The sequence below is a fragment of the Vespa crabro genome, chromosome 1, assembly GCF_910589235.1.
Source record: "Vespa crabro chromosome 1, iyVesCrab1.2, whole genome shotgun sequence".
Lineage (NCBI taxonomy): Eukaryota > Metazoa > Arthropoda > Insecta > Hymenoptera > Vespidae > Vespa > Vespa crabro.
In genome coordinates this window covers 4,384,843-4,409,615 of record NC_060955.1, presented here as the reverse complement: position 1 = coordinate 4,409,615, position 24,773 = coordinate 4,384,843, and the positions used below count along the sequence as shown (strand labels likewise).

At 34.7% G+C, this 24,773-nt stretch overlaps 1 protein-coding gene across 3 annotated transcripts in view; it reads right to left on the bottom strand.

The window, feature by feature from the left end:
• LOC124423679 (tensin-1-like) overlaps positions 1-24,773 on the bottom strand; it is a 196,134-nt gene that overhangs the window by 153,095 nt on the left and 18,266 nt on the right. For all 3 annotated transcript variants that reach the window (XM_046961733.1, XM_046961727.1, XM_046961740.1), the window contains one exon: positions 23,444-23,524. In XM_046961733.1, the coding sequence (XP_046817689.1) occupies positions 23,444-23,524 (81 nt within the window). The remainder of the gene's footprint in view (positions 1-23,443; positions 23,525-24,773) is intronic.

The following is a 24,773-nucleotide window of genomic DNA, read 5'->3' as shown; positions in this document are numbered from 1 at the left end:
TACGCTTTACGTAACGCAATAACTTTGCTCGAAGGTCTTTTAGCCATTAAAGGTAGAGGTGCGGCAATAGTAACGACTCCTTTCCACCCTGAAATTTACGTTTCTTACAAGAAAGCTATACGTATGTGCTCGGTATATCTCTTTACGTACTCTTACTTCACCGTCCAAATGCAATTACATTTATGCAGTTCTGTTTACTCGAAGAGTCCAGGTAAGTCGCTTTGATCTAACGGCAATAAATCACCAAGCGTGTTCTTTTAATTAGTTGTAACGATTCGAAAGAACGATATCGTATGGTAAACTTCATTGATCTATTGATAACGAATTAAATTTAGGACAATTATAGTTTTCAATGTATCGTAGATTAACCATTTGCATAATGTAACGTGAGATTAAATGGTAGATAATTAATAATTGTCTGATTTTCCATTTCAACTAGAAATATATAAATAATTCAATTTACGTAGACACATAAATCATTATATCTCTGTATTTATCACGTGATATCATTTTGATGTATCCCACGGCTATATTGAATATTCAACAATGTATTTATTAGACGTAATACTACAAAAGTAATTAAATTGATATGAATAATTTAATTCATCTTACTTGTGGTAAGATCAAATTGTAAATAGACAATCTCAAATCATTTGGCCGAATATATTGTGGGAAACAGAAACGTATTGAACATTTCGACGGAAATCGCATTTCGGTAAATTGTCGATTAATTACATTTCGCTAAATTGTCGATTAATGTCAATATCACGGAATGATATTAACATAACCGTCACGATCATAAGCTTCACAACTCGAGTAAATACAGTAGTCAACGATTTAAATCGCTTTATCCTCCCTTTCTGTTAACACGGCCCTTAAATAAATGAGGTAAATATCGATGGCAATGAAACGAAAGTAACAGATAAATCATCGACTTATCAAAATTTTCTTCGTTCTCCTTTATCACGATGGTGTTGGATTACGATGCATAAAATTTAATAGTTAGTTTACTTGGTCGTATTTAATTTGTTTGATCCTCCAAGGAGGAATCAACGAAGAACCATTACAAATGCAAAAGAAAAAATTATGCTAGCATTTCTCTTTTACCATAGTACCTCGTTAACGAACTTTTATAAGTTTCTAGGAAACCTAAGTTTAATGATTTGCAAGCGTTCTTTGGTAAACGACGAAGAGAACTTTCTCTGACTGGTCATCGCTTACTTCGAAAGATGCACCCAACGATCGAGCACTGAGTAAATAAAATAAGAGACGCTCAATTGCAACGAAACATCTTTATAAACCTTTTTCATTCTTCGTATTTCTGTACATTCGTATTGCTTCTTTTTTTTTTTATAAAATCAATATTACGTATATTTGCAGAAATCATTAATGGGAAAAATTTTATAATTAAGAAATATCAATAGAAAATCAATACAACGAAACTTACAAAGTTGTTTCAACGAACGTGATTCTTCAAATCTAATCACCTTATGGTACATATTCTATATCCTTTCTTTAATGATTATAAAAATCTCTAATGATTATAAAAATTATAAAAATAAAATATAAAAATCTAATGATTATAGAAACGTAGAGAAAAATTATGTAATGTAAATTAATGATAAATCAATGATTAACATAAAACTTTATAGATATTTACCTCGTTTCGATTTTCTTGTTATCTCAAAGATTCTCGACGAATAATAAACCGGCCATTGGAGTACGGAAATACGTAGACGTGACAGAAGGGAAGAGAATCAAGGAGAAAGCAACGTTACCTCGGAAACACGATGGTTTCCTTATCGCTCTTAAATGCCGGTTGCATCTCTCACGTCATTGGCTAAACGTATGTACGAGAAGATAACGATCCAATGTGAGATCCTTCTCTTGATGCCGCCTAGACATTTCGCTGTCTATTCATTCGTTTTTCTCTTTTACTCTCTTCCCCTTTATCTCTCTCCCTCTCTCTCTCTCTCTCTCTCTCTCTCTCTCTTTTCTTTCTTAATGTCTTATCGGTTACGGTTATCCGAATGAGATTCGAGTAAGAGTAGGACGCCTTTTATTCGCACTCGTATTACGTATTTCCGTAATGGTGCTTTTAGGATTCAGCAAACTAGAGACATGCCAACCTATCGTGTGTCTTCAACATGCAACGAGAAGGTCGAAGGTCTGCCTCTCGAGAATAGAGATCGGGACGCGATGTCTCGTGTATTCTTTCTCTTCTTTCTCTCTCTCTCTCTTTCTTTCGTTTTTCTCTTTACATCTGTTTTTTCGTCTCTTTTCTCTTCCTTTTCGAGAAGCTGGACACGAGCCCATCCTTTGAAAGTATCTCACAGTATCCTGAATATTATACCTTCACCGACGCTCGGTTCTTTCGCGAATTCTTATTCCTACTGCAACAAAACTCGAAAGAGACAGAAAGAAGGAAAGAGAGAGAGAGAGAGAGAGAGAGAGAGAGAGAGAGAGGAAAAAGAAAGAGAAACTTTCTCTGCAACGTTTCTTCTCGTATATAGTTTCGAAGAGGGAAGTAAATGGGATATCTTACTTTTATCTGATTTTATGATAAATAAATGTATGGAGTGGTACTTGGCTGATTATTATTCGTAAGAGACACATATCATTTAACTTATACTTTTACATTTTTATTATTAATTTTAAATAAATAACAATAATAACAATAATAATGAAATAATATTAATTATTAAGTTGAATAGATGATTGCTTAGTGCCATTGAAAAAGAAAGAAAAAAAAACCGAGATTTTGTTAAATTTATATATGTCAAGTTATACATTTAGAATTTTTTCTGGCCATTTGAAAATTCCAAAAAGTCATTTTTCTCTTCCCATAATAAATGAAAATTTTTGGAAAATATTGTAAATGATTTGAGTTCGTCGATCATAATCAATGAGATTCATGTTTGAGAAAGTCAACGAAAGAAGAGATACTTGTTGTCTCTCTTGCTTCCATTTCTCGTTTGCTCGTATCTTCAATGAACAAGACGGTTTCCATCATCTTGCTCTCTCTCTCTCTCTCTCTCTTTTTCTCTTTCATGCTTGCTTCTCCTTTCGCGTTTGTCAGAGGCAATGACAGGATATTAAAGTAGGAACAGCACGTAGACTGCAGACTGTAAATATCCGGTGGTGCTCGGGCCGCCTGACGTTCACAATGAGCTGACTGGAGGAAATGGGGGTGAGTAAGAGGAGGTGAGAGAAGAGGGGATGAGTGAGCGAGGAGGTGAAAGAGGAAGAGGCCAGAAGAGGACGCACAGACTCGGTCAGGATTTGCAACGAGCGGAACGACCAGCCCGGAACCTCGAGTGTTCGCATGAAAATGTACGAGAGGGTGGCTTTATTACGATCTGGTCATAAGCCGCCCCGTGTGCGAACGAGAACGACGCCGATAATGGCGAACGTTAGAAAGGAGAGAAGAACTTGACTGCGAACAACCGAACGGGATTAAAGACCTCCAAATGTTCGATCGACAAAAAACCTTGATTCGTTCTTTCAACCCTTCACCAATTGGACTTGACTCTTTGAAGTACTATACTTGAATTTCGGCAGTTTACATTTCTATGTTAGATAGGGTGATTCGTAAAATTTGATTGTATAAAATATCGTAGTAACTACAATAAAATAATTACAAATATAATATATGTCATTTTCTTTTCTTCTTTGTTATTTATAAATCATTGAAGGCAATTGCAAGACTAATTGATAATATATATATATATATATTTTTTTTTTTCATTTTTTTACAATAAACAAAATATTTAAATATAATAAATGTATAATCAGCCAATGGATCGTGGACATCTACTGAAGACTGAATGACATTAAAGTTTACTCTTTTGCTAATTAAAGCTTTTGTCGGATTTCGTTCTTTCTTATAAAGATAGGACGTAGGTAAGAATATGAAGAAAAAAAGAAAAAAGAAGAAAGATACGAGAGTGCAAAGTATCCTCTCGAGAATTTAGGGTTTCTAATATGGAAGGATCCACGAAGAATATATGAATTCCAATGACGAGGAGCGATATTGCTTGGGTTTTCTTTATTGTGGCTAATAAAGAGAGCTTGAAAAGAAGGGGGATGGAACATGACGGTTGAGGTCAACTTTTTTACTTTAATGTTGGTCAACTCCTTTCTTTCCTACGATTAAACCGTCCAATGTTCGTAATAACGTTCCTTCTATCCTCCTTTAAAGATTACATTCATTCAAAGCTAGATAAATATTAACGATATCATAAAACGCAATAAATATATCGTATGATCCATTATGGGCGGCATATAAATTTTTAATCGTTGATATTTCGATATTATTATATCGTAAAAATTCATAGATGAATTTTCCAATAGTAATCCAAAATAAGATATAAGATAAAAAAAAAAAAAATAAATAAATCCAAATAGGACAACTTCGATAAAACCTCAACGATCCGAGGAAGAAAACAATGATATGGTCGAATTGTCTGCAGGACGGAAGAATATTCTAAAGGACGATGAAAACAAGATATTCTCTTTTCTTCGATATTCGATAATTCGTTCCCCCCCCCTCTCTCTCTCTTTCTCTCTCTCTTTCGAACTAGGTTCAGTCGATGAAGATGAATCTGCATCGATGAGATTTCTATGAAGCCAAATAGAAGAAGCAAGACCAAAGAGAAACAGATGAAGAGAGACAGAGAAAGAGAAAGAGAAAGAGAGAGAGAGAGAGAGAAAGAGAGAATAAAGACAGAAAAGAGAAAAAGAAGAAGAAGGAAAGGAGGAAAAGGGAAAAGAAAGAGAAAAAATGTCGAAAGCACATAGTTCCGTATAACGCAGCTAGAAAGAATGCGCTTGCCGATATTGGTTTTTTTCACGAATTCTGTTCGTCCCATTCCTTTTTCATTCGTATTTCGAGGACGACTAAACAGGCAAGTCCGTTCGTTGGATGTATATTGTTCCTATCTCTGCTTACGTTTAGTCTACCGCTTTTCTCTACATTCGATTCTTGAATATGTACGGATGAATGCGCATCATCGGGAAGATGTTTCATTGTACTTTATTTTCAATCATCGCAATAGTAAATACAAAGAGAAAGATTAGAGAAATATTTTCATTTTTATTCTACCATCTTTCTATATTTCTTTCATGATTTCTCATTTCGTTGAATTTCTATCTACGTACATACGTTACGTTTCAATGGTTATAATGTAAAAAATTTTAACGTAAGTCTGCGTAAAGTGTTATTACGTCGATACCTCGACAAATCTTTTATCTTTCATTTCTCTCTCTCTCTCTCTCTCTCTCTCTCTCTCTCTCTCTCTCTCTTCATATATACACATTTCCCCTTTTTCTTCTTAGAAAGCGAGAAATGAAAATATTCGACCGCTGAAAAGATTTCTCCTTCGCTACTATCGGCTAGTATTCCCGTTTCACCGACTCTTATTTTTGGCTTTGTTCGAGATGACAGATACGACGGTATTGATGTTCCCGTTATTACGGGTTGGCAGGCAATATGCTGATTTATATCCGTTCCTGCCTTGCCTAAGAAAGAGGAGAGAAGAAGGAAGGAAAAAAGGAAGGTAAAAGAAAAAGAAAGAAATAAAGAAGATGAGAAGAAACGAGAAAAAGCAGAAAGAAGAAGATAGTTCGCTTTTTCTCATGGCTTTTTCCTCATACGCCATGTCTCCCTTTTTCCTACGATATCGATCCTACTTTTCTCTCTCTTTCTCTCTCTCTCTCTCTCTCTCTCTCTCTCTTTTTTCCTCCCTTAAGAACAGCAAAATTACTTCGGCCGCAAGAAAAGGGTGCGACTCATAACAAGATCGGCTCGCTTTCTATGCATATTAAAACGATGTAGTACCCAATTAGCTTATCGTTCCTATGGCCTCTATTCTCTTCCTCATACTCCTTCCTTTCCGTTATCTTCTTCGTTTTGTCGAAGTAACGAACTCCGATGTCTCTCCGAGTCATCGACATAAATCAAAGCACTGGACTGCTGTTATTCGGTTAGTAGCTTCTAGTTAGTACCACTCGTAAATATATATATATATATTTTAACAGGATAGGTACGAACACGTAACGACATGTCGTAGGAACTAATTTGTATTAATATTTTTGTTATCATGAAATTCATAGATTTTCTCAATCGTTAGGTCCTATATAATTCTTTACGATGCATTTATTTTACCATCGATTGACGACAATAATATTTTCAACAATAATAAAACTACAGTTTTAGTACTATGACGTTCATTGGTACCGATGTTCGTGTACATCGATTAGTCTCGTTCATTCACTTAATGGTCACTTAATAGACGTGCGATCGATTTTCTGATATGTAGTTTATCATAATGGTCAAATCGTTATTTATGAAAGCTACTGTGTTGAGAGATACAAGGAACCAAAGTGTGATGAATGGACCGATATGATGAATGATCCCGAATAATAGAAGATTACTCTTGCTAATATAGAAACAATGGTAGGATGAAAATGATGTATATACGTTATAGATCTATATATATATATATATAGTTAATGAAATATATGAAAAACTTGGAAAGAAGGATTTTCAAAGAAAATGAATATTGTTCGTGTATGTGTGTGTGTGTATGTGAGAATACCGGGAAATGGATTGAATAATTTTCTCTATTTTCCATTTTTCTTCGGAGATGTCAGACGTGGCTGATTATGGAGACAGAAGTTGGCTCACAACGAAGATTATATGGAATTGTATGTATACATGTAAAAACATCAGTGGTTGCCTCTTACGTATACACGAGGAAAATTCTTTTTTCGAATTTTGTTTGTCTGATCCCTTAGAATGATTCTAGTTTATAAAAAAATAATCCTTAAGACCAGCACCGGTTGATTTAATATAAAACGTTTATTAAGGCTACGTACTAAGTGATGCCAAAAAAATTTAAGTTTAAGTTGAAAAATAAGGTCTACTTTAAAGAATATATATATATATATATATATATATATACGTGTTTGTGTGTTATTGTTGTTGTTATTGTTGTTGTATGTGTGTGTATGGATATGTATATAGATCCCATTTGCTTCCTTCTCGTCTGCTTTCGACTTGCAGTTAGGAGTGCACACCAGGACGCGAAGAAAAAAAAGTGACTAAGGTAGGGGAGTGTTCAGACGAAGAACGAAAGGAAAGAAAAAGAAAGAAGAGCATCTTATTTCTCAGCTTTTTCCACGCTACCATTCATCTCCACCCGCCTATCCCTTCTCGTTTTTCCTAACTCTTGTAATCCGCTTTCTCATCTCGTTAATACTCTCGCCTGATTTTTCTCTCTCTCTCTCTCTCACTCCTACTCATTTGTTCATTTCACTTGTTATCCTTGTCAGCTTTTTCGCATCGTTGCTTAATAATTCGAATTTAATAATCTCGTTCGATCGTAAAAGAAAAAAAAAAAAAGAAAAAGAAAAGAAAAGAAATTGGAGCCAAAACGTAAAAATATATTTTTCATTGATGAGTTTTTTACTACTTTTTTTTTTTTTTTTTTTATTTTGAGTTAGTTAAAAGAAATATAAAAAAGTAGAAAAATAATTGTTATCTTTCTCCGTTTCGAAAATTATATACTCGATTATTTCTAGAAATCGCTCTGGATATTTACTTATGATACAGATTGAAATAATATTGATTAATACTGTACAAAATATCGAATATTCATCAAAATGAGATTACTCATGATATGATGTCTACCATACGAGTAGATTTCATAAGAAAGAGAGAAAGAGAGAACGATTATATACAATCTTGGATCGACGAGCAAAAGAAAGTAGCGAATATATAATAAAGTCGCCTGGTGAAATCTCTTTGTACCTCATATATATATATATATATATATATATATATATATATATGATAAAAGAAGTCTTTTGAAAATAACTGAAAATTCGTCAAGTGTAAAAATGTTTGAGATCGTTCTCTTACTTCATTTAAACAGGCATCTGCGTCACGATATATTTTCCCGGATCTCGAGATCTTTATTAATAAAAGTGATAAAAGAATTAAAGAGAGATAGAGATAGAGATAGAGATAGAGAGAAAGAGAGAGAGAGAGAGAAAGAAAGTATTTCATAACAAACAATAAATACGCATTGACTTATTCATAGTTATAAATTTAGATAAAATATTTCTTATCTTTCTTCGCACGAAAAATTTATTCGAGTTTCGAAAAAAGAGTATTCAAATGCTTCTAAAACTAGCTCTAAGTAGATACCTACTCGCGATAACATAAAGGGGGAAAAAAAAAAGAAAAAGAAAAAGAAACGAAACCTAATACGATGAAATTCGAGAGATAGAAACGTGACAGGAATCGCATAACGACTATGATTAGATCGTAGTAGGTACTCCTCTTAAGGGCATTGCTTTCATTTGAAAAGAAAATGAAGAAAAAGAGAAAAATAAACAAAAAAAAAAAAAGAAAAACAGAAAGAAGAAGGAAATTACCGTATTTGTAAGTACACGTAAGCGTTCGTAATTACAGCGATCGTAAGTGCAATAAAATGTTTGTAATTATATGTTTTAATATAAGAAAGATACACAGGACAGGCGCTGTCGAAAAACAGTTTGTTGTAGCACTAGCGCACACACACACACACACACACGTATGTATTTGTAAGAGAGTTTCCTTTCCAAAAGAACGACAATAAGAAGGAAGAATAGAACGGGTATAGAACGAGTCGTTCTATACCCTTGAACATTCAACGATCTCACGTTCTATCGAATTGCTTGGTACATATATGTTTATATGTATGTCTGTATGTATGTACATATATATACATACTATTTGCACCCACGCGTTTATGTCGTACAAAAGTCAACAATGAGTCTTCATGGAAGCAACGAAAGAGAAGAGTTCGGATTATGCAGAATCGAACGAATATATAATTCAGTATTTCACATCCTCCCACGATGTTATCTTTAGACGTGCACTATGGAACGTCTAGTAAAGTTTACGCCCATGTACGTGGAATAATCAAAATATTTTTCTTTAGTTTTCGAGGGAAAATCGAATTCTAAAAACTGCCTCAATTCGAATAGTTTTACGTTCGATCGAATACAAATGCTCCTCTTACAGCCGTTAAACGACTAATAGTTGAATAAATAAATAATAATTGAAAATATAAAAAATATAAAAAAAAAGACAATATAAATAATAATTGAAATGCAAAAGTAAATATTAATCGAAAAAAATAAAAGAAAACAAATTAGAGTGTGTCGTTGCTTCTGAGAAAATCTATTCTTGATTATTTGTTTATGAATAACGATAGAAGATTGAAAGAAAAACGATCGAATCGAATTGAATTAAGTCGATTCCAAGAGAAGAATTAAAAGAAGAAACGAAAGGATTTCTTAAGATTTAAAGTTGAAAAGAAAATTAACTTGCTTCATTCCGCTTGGTTACTCGAGATTGGTGATGACGTTAACACGCGTGCTGAAACTTGTTGGTGAGAGATAGAGAAAGATAAAGATAAAGAGACAGAGAGATAAAAGCGTACTCCAGATCGAAGCACACAGAGCTAGGGATACCGCACCCCACACGAAGGGACCGTGTAAGAAGGAGGCATAAGAATCTGCGAGCACGCGCGCATTCCGACTACATACACATACGCACACTCACACAAATAAAACATATACATTGAAAAGGGATCTTCTCGATTGTACGAGAGGAACCCGTATAAGAGGAAGAGAAGGAGAAGGAGGAGGAGGAGGAGAAGAAGAAGAAGAAGAAGAAGAAGAAGAAGAAGAAGAAAGGTGGAGGATGGGACGAAGACGAAAAAGAGAAAGAGAAAGAAGAGACGGAGAGGAAGAGGAAGGTTCACACACGCGTGTCAGGGTAGAGGGCGAGGGGGTCAACGACCCAGGGGAATGTCGAGGCATCGGCAGTCGCTTTAAACCGTTCTGAGACTTTGAGAAAGAAAGAAAGAAAAAGAGAGAGAGAGAGAAAGACACACAGAAGGAGAGAGATTATATGTGTATGGCTGTGTGCATGCATGCGTGTGTGAGAAAGATAGAGAGTCAAAGAGAGACACACACACACACACACACACACACACATATATATATATATATATATATATATATATAGAGAGAGAGAGAGAGAGAGAGAGAGAGAGAAAGAAAATCAAAGAGACACGGAGAAAGAGAGAGAAGCTTTGCACGTACGAATATACGCGTGTGTGGTCCTATGCCAAAGGTAAGGATAGTTCGAGAGGGCAAGTGAGGAGGATAGAAGCATCGAAGAGGAGAAATGAAGCAGCTGCTAGTAGGTTGTGGTGATGGTGAAGTAAAGGGTGAAGGGTTTAGTGGGTGGGTGTGCAAAAGACGGCAATCTCGGCACCCATTGAACGTCGCCTAGAGGTGTTTAATGAGAATAGTCGAGCTTGCTACGCGCTTACGCTTGACCTATATAGGCACAACGACGACGGCGCTGACGAAGACTACGAGAACGACGATGTCTGTATTTGACTGGTGTAAAGCCGACGAAGACGAAGCAGCAAGAACGATGAAAACGGATGTCAGAGAGGAGGCTGCTAGTTCGTGGTTGGGCAGAAAAGGGCTCCCTTTCGACCATTTTCTCCTCTATCTCTTCCTTATCCTCTTCTCTACGCTTTCGTGAACAATGGAAATTCGAATGCGACGAGCTGACTGAATCGTTACAATTTTATCCTTTCTTTTTTTCATCATATATTTCTAACGGGAGATTAAGGATCATGTATAAAAGGAATCAATGTGATATTGAAAAAGAAGATATAGCATTATTATTACGATTCAATTTTATCTCAATCAATAAATTATACCTATCATTAAATTATCGTTATTATTTATTATTATCGTATAATAATAATAATAGAAATATATATATATATATATATTATTTTTATTATTCTTATATAAAGTTGGAAGAGTGAATTGAAAGAAATTAATTTAGAGATTTCAGAAATAGGCTAATACTTGTTTACGAGTCTAACGAATAACTACATAGAATAGAGATTACAGTAGCTTTACTATACAACGTACAACGACAACTATTCTTAGTGGATTAACTAACAGGCTTCAATGGACAGATAAAGTCCAAGCGTTGCACGTTAAAACCAAGATAACGATAACAAATGACATTGATGAGAGGCGAAAGGAATAAGTAATGAATATTGCAAAAGTGAGAATGGATCATAGTAACGTATATTAATTAACTTACCAATAGAATACACGTGTACATAAATTCTCCATTTCGTAATTCAGTCTCGATCAAAGTCAATAATTCTGCATTTTATTATGGCGGACCAATGCTAAGCGAAATAATAAACAAGTCATAAACTCTTCGTACGAGCTCGTAAAAAAATATAAAATGTAGATGCGATGATACGTATATAGAAAGAAAAAAAAGAGAGAGAGAGAGAGAGAGAGAGACAGAGAGAAAGAGACAGAGGGAAAGATAGAGATAGAAAGAGAGAATAAAAGATAAAAAGAGATAGTCCGAATGGTCTATATGTTAACGATCCAAGAGCGGAATCCAATTTAAAAATCAGTCTGGTAGCAACGAGTATGTCTGTGCGTGGGCCAGGAAGTCGTGAATCGAGTATGTTGCATTAAATCTTGTCAACGTCGCGTTGAACCACCGTAGTAAAGAGCTTAGTGCGTCGTAAATGCATAATGCCATTAAAGGGATCACGTTGCTCGATGAGAACGACGAGAGACAGTAGAGGAAAAAAAAAAGAAAAGGATAGAAAAAAGAAAAAGAAAGAGAGAAAGATAGAAAGAATTTTGTAAGTTGTTAGAAAGCAACGGTCAAATTCGAAGGGCCGAAGAAAAACGGTATAAATTCGACAGTGAGAAAGGGAAAGAAAAGGGTGTGGGAGGACACGCAGTGCCATCGCAATAAAACTACCTACAAAGGCTGGAATCGGTCGTTTCGTTCTGCGTTATATATTCGATATGCAAGCGATTTGAAGAATAGGCAAGCTCGTAGGAAACTTCTTTGAATGGGACTCGGAACATATTCTTCCATTTTGGTAGATATATTTATATATATATATATATATATATATGTATATGTATATATATATAAAGAGATATATAGATATATATACCTATATATAAGTATATGTACTCATATAAGTGTGTTTGGAACTATAAGATATATGGATGTCGATATTCATACTAACCGATAAACGATTTTATAGATATGTAGATATTAAGAAAGGAGGAAAAAATTAATAAATAAAAATATATTGATAAAGAGAATAAGAATTTGTCAGAAAAATTTAATTGAAACAAAACATTGTATATAACACTTTTGGTTGAAGAATTATACGACAGTGGCGTCGTTCGTTGGCACTTTGTTCGTTGACGCCTCGTTTAACGTCAAAAAGCAAGTCGGATGTGCGAACGAGCGAAGAAAATCAGGATGAATCTGACACCAAGGAAACGGGAAAGAAGAAGAAGGGAGGAGATTGAGGGATGAACACGCTCGTACTCAATAAAACTGCCTACAAAGGTTCTTCCTTAGAGTACTACTATCCACCATGCGACCTCGTCGGCCTTTGATATTAACTTTTATAAAATTAAAACCTCGAATTTCACAAGCGAGAATCGTGGAGCACGATGTAAAGGAAATCTGTATGTGCTTGAGAGAAAGAGAGAGAGAGAGAGAGAGAGGGAGAAGGAAATAAGAGAAAAAAGTCAAGAACGAATTATAATTCTTATCGTTATTACGATCCCCTTCATTCTATTCGATCCCTCGAAGTCGATCTTTTGACATGAAATACGACTCGAATAATCGGGGTCGCAGCTTGCCGGAGACGTTAAAAGAAGGGAGTTTAAATTATTATCATTGTTAAAAATGTATCACAATGTATAGTTAAATAATGAAATCTTTTCGTTCCTTGTATGCCAATAATAAGAAATTTTACTTAAATATCGATACTTGATACTCGGTTATGGTGTAACGTTCATACATCACCGTAACGCTGACAGCAGAGTGCAAAGGGTTAAACGTGTATAAAACACTTCGAACATAATTCGACCTCGAAGGATCTCACCGCGAACGAAGGAAATGCGAGTAGATGAATGCCGAAGAAAGACCTAGAGCCATTAAAGGGGCTATAATAAATAAACGCAATAAATCTAATATCGTAATAATATATATATATATATATATATATATATATATATATATATATATGATACTACAAATCATATGGAGTGTACGAACGAGCACCGGTTCGTTTATTGGGTCACGCGTTAAACGTGAATGTAAGTGGTTCGCGTGAAATGTAATTTCTTCGATAATAATGAACGTAATTTGTTACCTTATAAATCATTTATCACGCTATAAACTAATTGCACGTGGAGTATACGTCGTATTGCAGTTAGTGATACGACAATAAAATATTTTAATGTTTTTTTTTTTTTTCCAAAGAAACGAAAATGTAACTTCGTCAAATTAATTTCTATAATTATCTCGAATAAGATTAAGAGATCGATCATAAATATTATATATATAATATATATATATATATATATTTAATCATTTTATCGGTAACATCATAGCGACGCTAATAACGTCTAGAATATATTTGATATTCAGTCGTAGACGATAACTCAAAACGATAATTAAGATAAAAGATAAGACTAATTGCTCTTTACTCAGGAGAGGCTTTATTACCCTTTGGTATATTAACCCCTCTAATCACCGTGAGTTGATCTACGGGTGATCCACATGCATGACACATGAATACACATACTATAATAGAATGCGGTCAACTGCGATGTCCTTCAAATTTTCCATCCCTTCCTAATGAGTACTTAGACCCTTCCTATTTCGCTTCCCCATTCCAAAATCTTTCGACAAATCGCTGCCAATCGCTATGATCGCAAACAACAACGTTAAATAATCCCTAGGAATCGTTAGATTCGAGGCACCCTATCAAGATTCTTTGCGTGTGCTTCCTGTAACTGTGTTGTGTGTATAAAGGGATTACCGTTGACACCGTATTCTCCCTTTTCCGATGATGAGAAGGACCGAAATACAAGGAAGAAGGATGGAATAATGCGAAATACCAGCAACACAGTGAAAGAGGTCGGTGCCTAGCCATCCCCAAAATCAATATGAATGCCTCCACGTGCAGGATATCTTCGGCACTTTTCTTTCCCTGTTCCTTGTAGCCCTCTGTCTTGAAGTACCTTTATACAGGATGGACAAAGAAAGAAGAAGGCCCTTGGAACTGACAAACTGCCCCATTCGTTGCAATCGAAGAGACGAAAGCGCCTCTTTCTTCATCGTCGAGCTCAGTGACAAATTTTCTCTCTTGTATCGTCATTTCTTTTTTCCTCTTTCCACTTTACTCCTCGTTCCAACGCTTCCTTTACTTTTTCTCGATCTCTATCTCGTACTTACATTCTATTCGTTTATGTCCTTTCTTTCTTATCCTTTCTTTGTTATCAGCAAAATTCTATGGATTCAGTTCGAAAATATTTTCAATCGATTAAATATTCCATGATAACGAGTTTTTTATATCGATTTTTGAGATAAACATTTTAGTTAAAATAAATCGTTACAACATAGTTGTCGTAGTGATGGTCGAAAGAGAATGAAAAAAGAAGAAGAAGAAGAAGAAGAATAAAAGAAGAAAATGGAGACAATGTTATGCTAATATTGCCGTGCCTTTAAGGAATGTATTTATTGAATTTTTTTCCTTGTTCAAATTGCATTCCACCATGGTCGTGAACCATCGATTTGATTTTACATTCCGTGAAAACGATTGGATTCCTCTCTTGGCCAATTTAAAGACGATCATAAATGGCTAGATGTAGAACTTATCTGTTTCTTAATTTTACCAAATTTATTACAAACTCTTGCGAGAGGTTTACATTTAAAGAATTAACTCGTTAATCGAGCGATAAATAAATAATTTTTTCGAGTAAATGTTACGGCCAATTTTATTCCTCCAACGAATAACATTTTTTACGATAAGATACTCTTCGGTTTATTTGATCGGTCGGACTAGATTACGTTCGAAGTGCGAATTTCGATCGAGATCCATCGAATCGAGAGATATCCTGTTTTTATGGCTCGTAAAGTGTGAAAGTGATAAAATACAATCGTCAATGATGCAGCTGGATGCTGTTGCTAATATTTCTCTGAACGAGAGAGAGAGAGAGATAGAGAGAAATATGATCGAAAAATCTTACGTCTTTGAGAACCGACGACGATTCGAGGGCGAGTAGGATGGTGTTGGTGGAGTGCAAAGCTTTCGTTTTCTATTATTCCGATCCGACCAACTGGTGCGTGTGAATAATTAGGGAGTACTCGGAACTGACGCGCGTCTCACTCCTGTTCGTTTTACAACGGAAGATTTTTATAGCAGGAAACGCGTATATTGCTTTGTAGAAAAGAGAAAGAAAGGAAAGAAGAAGAACGAGAGAAGGGAAAGAGAGAGAGAAAGAGAGAGAGAGAGAGAGAGAGAGAAAGAAAGAGGGTAGGAAGAGGAAAGAGAGAGAGACGGATGGATGGGGTGAAAAAAAGAAAGCATAAAAAGGAGAAGAAGGGAAGAGGTAGAGAAACAAGAGGACGGGGTGGTTAGAATGCGCTTTATTATCTTGTGCAAAACGCGATCTCCCCCTTTTACCCCACTGCCACCATAGGATAGAACAAAAGGGACAAAGGACGTAATCGAAATATTACCAACAGAGAAATAATGCGGACGAGTGGCTCACAATACGTGGTTCTCTTCTGTTACTGAAATTAGTTTAAAAAAAAAAAAAACAAAAAAAAAACAAAAAAAAAAGAACTAAGAAAAGAAAAAGAAATTACAAAATGAAAATATAAAATAGAAAATGTGATTCAACGAGGTCACCATCGTCGTTCCCTTATCGTTGTCGTCTGCATCTCTTACATTTTACGTTGACATTATTATTCAAAAAGATCCTTCCGTTTCATTCTTTTATTGTCCGTATATTCGTTATTTATCTTTGTTTCGTTTCGTTAGATGTATTATATCTATTTTATATAATCCCTCTAGATAATAATCATACTATCAACGTTAACAATATATGTGAGAGAGAGAGAGACAATGGATAATTGGAAATGTTAAAACTAAGGATCTCTATAAAAGGAAAAAAAAACAAACACACACAGAAAGAAGAAAAGAATGAAAAAGTGAAAAAAACTATCAAAAAACAAAAAAAAAAAAAAAAGAAAAAAAGAAGTACAGAATAAATAATGTAATATGTAACAGAACGTGGCCGAATGATTTACGCGTTCCATCTCGCATTCGACAGAGAGGCTTCATAAATCGTGACACCTGGTTCTTGTTATAAATTTGGACAAACGGACCACATCGTTGTCCACCGTTGGCCACACGCACACAACATGTAGGTGCAGACTACATTTTTACATCTCTCTTTTCTCTCTCTCTCTCTCTCTCTCTCTCTCTCTCTCTTTCTTTCTTTAGTCGCTCGTCGACTTACGTCGATCGTATAAAAGGTAGTATATGTTAGCAGGTAACCGGCTAATTCTACCAGCCGGGTGGGGCATTAACGTTAAGGGGCATAAAGAAACGGCCAGTTACACCGAAACTCGTTCTCCGCGACTTGTTAACTTTCACGTCGCTATCGTAAAATCTCATTGGGACTAACGCGTCCGCGAATATCGCGTCGCGCGAACATATCATTGATTCTCTTTGAGAAAGGGAAGAGGAGAAAGGAGTAGACTCATCTGAATACTGGGCCTTCCACTTTTTCTTACAAAGCTGCAGCTCTGTTAAACTCACGACAAACTAAAATGTGTATACAGTTCACGTTTACGCATGTACACATATATGTATGTATATATATATACGTATATGTATGTACGTATGTACGTATGTATGTATCTATTATTTGTACGATCGTATACAAATTAATAGATGAGACTAAGAAATTCTTTATATTCTATTCGAATCTTTCTTTTTTTTTTTTTTTATTCGAATAACAAATAAATCGTTTTCTTAATCAAATCGTCGAGAAATTCGAAGCAATTTTTGATTTATCAGCAATAATGTCTCTTCTAAATGTTGACCGTTCATTTTGCTTCTTAGTTGCCCTTATATCATTCTCTCTCTCTCTCTCTCTCTATCTCTCTATATATCTATTTATCTATCTATCTATCTCTATTTCTATCTCTCTCTTTCCTTTTTGCAGTTTTCGTTCTACCACTGACAATATAATTACTTCGATTCTTCACGTACGTCAAATAAAGGATTAATGGGAAATACAAAGCATTTTTTTTTTTTTTTTTTTTTTTTTTAGTAGCATTAAATTAAGATTCATCCGTTCATCGATCGACCGATTCGAATTCGATCGAGACTCGAATTTTAAGTAGTTCAATGCTACAAACAAGTACTACTAAGTATGTGTTACATCAATTTTGAAAGAGGCCACGAAGACATTCAATTCAGTTAATACAGTGAACGTGAGCGCTTACACATACACGTTTGAAAAGTTAGAGAAGGAAACAAATACGAATACGAACTCCCCCCCCCTCCCCGTCAATTAAGCTTTTTATTCGCGTTATAACTCGTTGACCTTGCCGGAGACTCGTCTCGCGTGTCCTCCGCTTATCCTCCGCGTATCCTCTCTCGATTATCTTAACTGCTGTCTCGTCCTGCCAACGGCAAGAAAAATCAAAGACAGTTCGATATGTAATTCTTCAATGATTTTAGATATGCCGTGTACTGGTATTAATCAAGGTATGTAATAAATGTGTTGGGATTTTGAGATATATTTTAAAGGAGAAAGTTATTATAACAACTATGTCATTCAGAAACATAAAGTTGATATCAATCGTCTTATACGATTCATATTTACAGTCTGGTATTGTTTTAAGTATCGTTAAAAAAAAAAAAAAAAAAAAAAAAAAAGAGAGAGAGAGAGAAAAAAAAAGAAGAAAACAACGAAGACCATCTCATTTATATATATATCCTATCTCATTTGATGTATAACCTTATTTTTACAACGATCGATGATTTTTTAAAAGAGATAATTATACGAATATATTTTCTTTTTCCCAAACGACATTGTAATTATTTCGTTTAAAACGTTGAAATACATTGAAGTAAACCCTTGATATATGTTTGAATAAATTCGATAGTAAGATCAAAGTTCGTATATATTATTTTGTAGCGTATTAACTTTCTGTTTTTCTTTTTTTTTTTTTTCATCTTCGCATGCAAATTAAGTCACGTACGGTATGTTCACGTTAAGATCTATCAATGTCAATTCCTTGACAAGTCAAATTGCTATAAAATGATCGGGACAGCAAAAATGTGTCGTTCATTTTATTTCCGTAGGCTCCATTAGGTATGCAGAGAATCTACGATGTGTCTGATTTGTAACGACAAACTGTGATCGCGATATTAAGACTAACGTGAAGAAGCCTCAAGGCAAATTTGATGGCGACTTCAATGGCGACGACGGGACGGGAGACTACCGTCTTAACAACGAAGAGAAGCCACTCCCTTTGCTTTCTTCGCCTCGTTTCTTCTCTCCGTCTGGTTTTATTATAATTTCAGGTAACTTTGTCTCGATGGTACGTATTATACATTCGCACCAACGAATCTTTTCTATTTTAATCTTGCGACTACATTACGATCAGTATAGTCCTTTATAATTCGAGATAATTCCTTAGGTATGCAGATAATAATAATATATTCGAAAGACTTAAGTTTGTATGTTCATACGATGATAAAGATTTATAAGTAATATATTAGCTTATGCAAAGATTGAAGACATTAAAAAAAGAAAAAAGAGAAAAAATGAAATGAATATAATCGCATCATTATCGGCACACGATATAAATAATAATAATAATAATAATAATAATAGTTATAATAATAATAATGAACAAGAATATCTAATATCGAAAATACAAGTGAAATAAACTGGAAATGAGATGATTCTTTGTATTCGTATAAATGAAAGATTGAGCGCATGGATATAAATTTCTCTGAGCGAAAAAGTTGAAGACCGGTATAAGAGAGGAAGATGATGCTTTCGTGATAATAAAAAAAAAAAAAAAAAAACCCTGGTCGCGACTTCTCGGCGTTTTTCTTCGAAAAGGTCAGAGTAAAAGAGAGGGCAAGTAGAGAGTCGGGTAATTGCGCGAAAGAAGAAATAAGGCGCAAAGAATGTGAATCGCTCGAGCGTCCTTACGCTTATGACTTTGCCCGTTTGTCTCGTCTTCGTATAATTCGAGTAAATTTTTCCTACTCTTCGTCTCGTCTCTCTCTCTCTCTCTCTCTCTCTCTCTCACTCTTTCTCTTTCTCTTTCTCTCTGTGTCTATAGTATTCGTTTCGCTTCGTATAATTTAATCTCTAGGTACATTCGTTTTATTCATTCTAACGAGAAGTCGACTTCAATAAAATAGAATAAACATTCGGCGATGCAATTTAATATTATATTGTATATATATATATATATATATATATCGCGATATTATATCGCAAATTTAATATCGCGTACGATAATAGTTTAGAAATAACTTATTAACGAAAGAAGAAGAATATGCTTTAAAAATAAATAAAAAGAATTTATAAATTTTCGATATCTAACTTATTTCGAAGACATGATAATTTTGATCTAAAGTTAGAATATTATTTCACAATCGAGAAAAGACGATTAATTCGTCTACGATCCCGAACGAGATTATCGTTCTGACAAGAAACGTTTTAATCGAGAACGTAGAACAGATAGAGCAAGAAATTCGTAAGCAGTATGTTACTTCTCGTTAATGAATTGTGTTTGGTTCCTTCTATCGGGCAACGAAGGTTAACCGCAATCAACGATATTAGATGACTCGGTGCCTAATCGCGGTCGCACGATCTATTCTTCAAACATACCTTCGTGTTTCCTTTAGTTTCCAATACATTAGCTCGCTTAGATTAAGGAAGGTCATCCCGTATAAATACGTACGAGAGAGACAGAGAGAAAAAGAGAGAAAGAGAGAGAGACAAAGACAGAGACAGAGGCAAAGAGAAAGAGAGAGAGAGAGAGAGAGAGAGAGAGAGAGAGAGAGAGAGAGAGAGAGAGAGAGAGAGTGAGAAGTACAGCTGGGATTAAATATGCCCTGCTATATTAAGCACACTCTTGAGAATCTGATTCCCTTGAATATCGAGGGTCTGTTCTTAAGCATAGAAACTAATGAATAATTCTCCTTTATTAATATACAAAGAGACCCATATAATTAGCAGGATGGCAATATATTCGATCTAAGGAAACGTCAAGTCCTTTGTATTTGAAGAAAATAAACGAGGGAAACCTTTGACGATCTATCTTACAAATTACTTTTTTCTTCTTTCGATTAATCGTAAATCCATACTGTTCTGTCATTATATTCAAAAAAAAAATGTTAAATTCGGTCGAATACACATTTTAGTACACATTAATACACAAAGTAGTACACATTTGTTTACTATGATATTATTGAATTGTTCCTTTTATCTCGAAATTAAATTTCAGAAAAATACACATACTCTTATCTTTACGCTTGTTCGGATGGTATTATCACAGTGACAAAGAAAATACACAAACACAACAAAGATTTTTTTAACAAAGTAATTAACGCAAAAGTTACTATCATGATTACATCCTTCCCACAACTTTCTCATGTACATGAGTTGCTATTGTTACTCTTTTTACCATCTTTGTTACTTTCCGTCGTATTTTATCTCTCGTAAGAGAGAAAGAAATGCTAATATTTTTTACTTACCAGTAAGTGAACCAGTTACTAGTAAGGTAAATAAAAACTATTAGCTCACTCTCTTTCTCTCTCTCTCTTTCTCTCTCTCTCTTTTTCTTTCTTTCTCTCTCGGGAGTACTTTGGAATTCTAAAACATCGGCAGATCTTTTTTCCCCACATCTTAATCACTTAAGCGTGATTTTCACTTTATTTACACCTTGTATACACACGAAAGAGGCTCATCGCCTCCGCAGACGTTACTCCCGGTAGAAGGGGGTATATATTTCCCCTGCATTACCCTAAATGCGAATATCGGAGGGTCGGATTATACCGCGGGAACTCAACGCGTATAATTTTCTTCGTTGAATATGCAAGTAAAGATACAAACGGAGAGAGAGAGAGAGAAAGAGAGAGAGAGAGATACCTCTCCTACGTCCTAGAGACGAGCAGCAATTTTTCACGAGAGGTTAAATTCAGACGGACCGTAAAACCATTATAATTTTGACTGTATTTTCTTCCTTCTCTCTTCACCGTTAGAACGAGTTACGCGATTAAAATTAACATCCCGTAATATAATTAATCGAGGCCTCTCATTTTTTTTGTTTTTTGTTTTATATTTTAACTCGAGCGACATTAATTTTCAAAACTTACGATTGTTTTTGATTTTCTATTATCCTTTTAATAGAAATAAATAAGATATAAAATAAAATAACCCTCTTTTAATGTCATTTACAAAATCATTCCGACGCGTAGAAGATCACGTGAGTGTGAAAAAAGGATCTGACGATAAAATTCGAAAGAGTCCTATTTCATCATCGTACAAGATATCGTTCTCGTACGTATATATTGAAATTGTTGAATAGAAGAAGAACGTCAAGATCTAAAATCTTCGCATTATTCCTTACGGATGATAAAATGCGAAAGAAGATATCTGGTTTGACACGTTGAACGTCGTTCTTAAGGTTCTTATAATGAAATTTTAGATTTCGTTTAACCTACGAGAAATATCAAATTCCTAACATCACGAAGTCATTGGGGCAAACGTTGATAGACAAGGACATCCAAAAAAAATAGGCGAACTTACAAAGACACGGCTAACTTTCCTTAAAACGATATAGTTTAGTATATCCGTTAAAGCCGTAAACTTTGCCACAATCTATACTTAATCATAATAATATTGTATTATTTTTATCTATATCTATATCGATTAAAATTATTAAAGTTAATCGTATGTGAGAATCTATTGTTTCGAATGAAATTTCTTCTATTTCTTTTTCGTCCAAATTTTCTTCTCAAAGTCTTTTTAAGTTTCTCGTTCGTCAGTATTCTGGTAAAAAATCATCGAGGTTGAAAATACTATGAGACTTTTTTTTTTCATGTTACCTTTTTTTTTTATGTCTGTAATACCTTCATGAAATTCAAGCTGGAAGTTCTGCTTTTTCCAGTTAGAAAAGGTAACAGAGATGCGTTCGCATAGAAGTGAAGAGTTACTACTACTTGGTATCCCATACATAGAAATATACACATAGACATGGACATGGATAAACTCGTTCGAATGGAGACGTATGTAGTTGTCGAAAGGGACGAGTTTCTCCTGTTCACAGTACGCGGTCGAATATTCAAATTCCGATGAAACTCCGACGTGGAAATTTTGCTGATCCCTTTAGGGCACCGTTAGAGTCATTACTTGGTTTACAGTAATAGCGTGGCTTACAATAATAAGCCCTACGTGCAAAGTTTATTCCCAGCCGCAAATCTGTTGTTTGATTCCTCCGGCACGAGCTTACATTGGGCGTTTGTAACTTTCGGCTAATTAAGCAACGTAGCTTCACGTTAATTACATCGACGAGAGTTCCTCATTGCATGAATCTTGACATGAGTAAAATGCGGAACATCACAAAGATTTTTATCGAAAAAAAAAAAAAAAAATTACAAAGGAGTTCGATTTATCGATTAAAACGGTAATATCGAATTAAATTTGAAACGAATGAATTATTTATTAGTCCGACTTGCGTATGGATTACTTTCATTTTTTTTCTTTCTTTTTATCATATTTTTTTTTTTTTTTTTTTTTTTTTTTATAATATCATACTCACAATAATCGTCAATATAAAGTAGAATAAAATCTTGTTATTCTTTATTGTAATGTGTCCCAATTCGATCTAACATGATTTCAATGAAATCGAATGTCAATTCGTTTCCTTTTCAAATTCGATATCCTTCGAGAAAATCAAAATGTCTAGTTGGTCGATCCCTATGGGAAAAAAGTCCTTCAATTCTCTGAAGGATTTCGATTCGTAGATGGCGATAGAAATTTTTCACATTTCGACGTTATCTAAGCGCGTCGAATTACTTGGTACGTCCGAGCTGAGCGAACGATTTGAATATAAAATTCCCGATTCATCATGCATGCAAAACCGGAAAACAAACAGAGTGAAAATGGAACTTGGGGTATGTCGGGCCATTATCCTGGGATCTTATTGATTCTTATTATGCAGCGAAGCGTGCTGGAATAATCTATCTTGTCGCGAGTATACGCCACTTGCTGATAATCGAAGGAAAACAATTTTGGATCGCAACATAATCAAACAAGAAAGTTAATGCTGAACACGATCGCTTCTTCTAATCGTCCAATTAATTTTTCGAGTCTCATTCGACCGAAGGACTTATATCACTATTTTCCTTCTTTCTTGTTTTTTTTTTTTTCCACAATACGAAAAGGTACTCACTCTGAGAGTCTCCAGTTGGGAGCGCACGAATTCCGCTCGGCTGGCAACGTCGGGAATCGCCACAGGAAACGAACCCATGTACTGAAAACAGACAAATAAATAAATATTAGTATTCCGAATTTTGTTGAAAATTTGCAAGAAAAATAATATCTTAATGATTTTGAAAAATGTTTTCCACATTGTTCAATTTGATAATTACATTTTTAATATAAATAAAAATTATATAAAAATTTCACGATAGAAGATGTAATTATTAATCATGATGGAAAATGTAATATTAATGAAAAAGTGGAAAAAAAATTTCACGTAAGGTACGATTTTAGAGATCACTTATAAATCCGATATAATAGCGATAGATACGCGCGAGCATGAGCAAAGTTCGATATGGGGCGCAAAGTGAAGCACAGGCGGTGAGAGAACTCGAGAAAGTGATGCGCGATGTAAAGTCATATGGCGCTTGTAACATTCATGGGAGGTGGAGGAAACCAATAACCCCGTTCGAATTATTGAGCGAGTATACGAAAGCTCGAGCAGGTTTCGAACGTTCTCTACGAGTTTTCATTGATTTATTTCTTATTTGAACGAGCGCAGTGATCGTACGAGAGAAAAATCAATAAAAATGAATTTTTCAAATATCACTTATTTTCACGGCCATAGTTCATGAAAATAAAGAACTCGAATTAAAATATTGTCTATATGTTTTCCTCTGTTCATCTCTTTATTCTTTTCTCTTTATTATTTTTTTTTTCTTCTTCTTCCTTTTATCATAATCTTAACAAAACATAACGCAAATAAACGTGCAATTGTTCGATAATAAAATTAATTATCGATTTGATGAAATAATCGTGTTTCACGATCCACAGGGAATTCCCTCAGAGCTAGAGAATTCTTGGAACAATAAAAAGAATCCAACCTAACCTACGACAAGAATTTCATTTCCCTTTTTCGCTCAGAGGAGATTTTGCCCACCGGTACCAGCCGTCCTTTTTCTTTTCTTCGTAGAACTGCCATTTCCTTTCGATAGTCAATTTGGTTCACGATCATTCGTGTCTTCGGAGAAAAGGAATAGAAAGACGAAGAAGCTTGGAAATTTCGTTTACTTCCTTGACCAAGACGATTCCTTTTGTCACGATTATTTCGAATTCCAATGAAAATGTTTCTACCGTATTTATTCATGCGAATTTTATTTTCCTATCCTTTGTGTATGCTCCAATGGAATTCAAAGGAGTTAAAAACAGTGATATGTATACGTGGAGTTCTCTGCAAAGAAGACAAGTATCGCAAATAACATGTGTGAGTGACGTTTTATCGTGTCGACAGAAAAGAATGA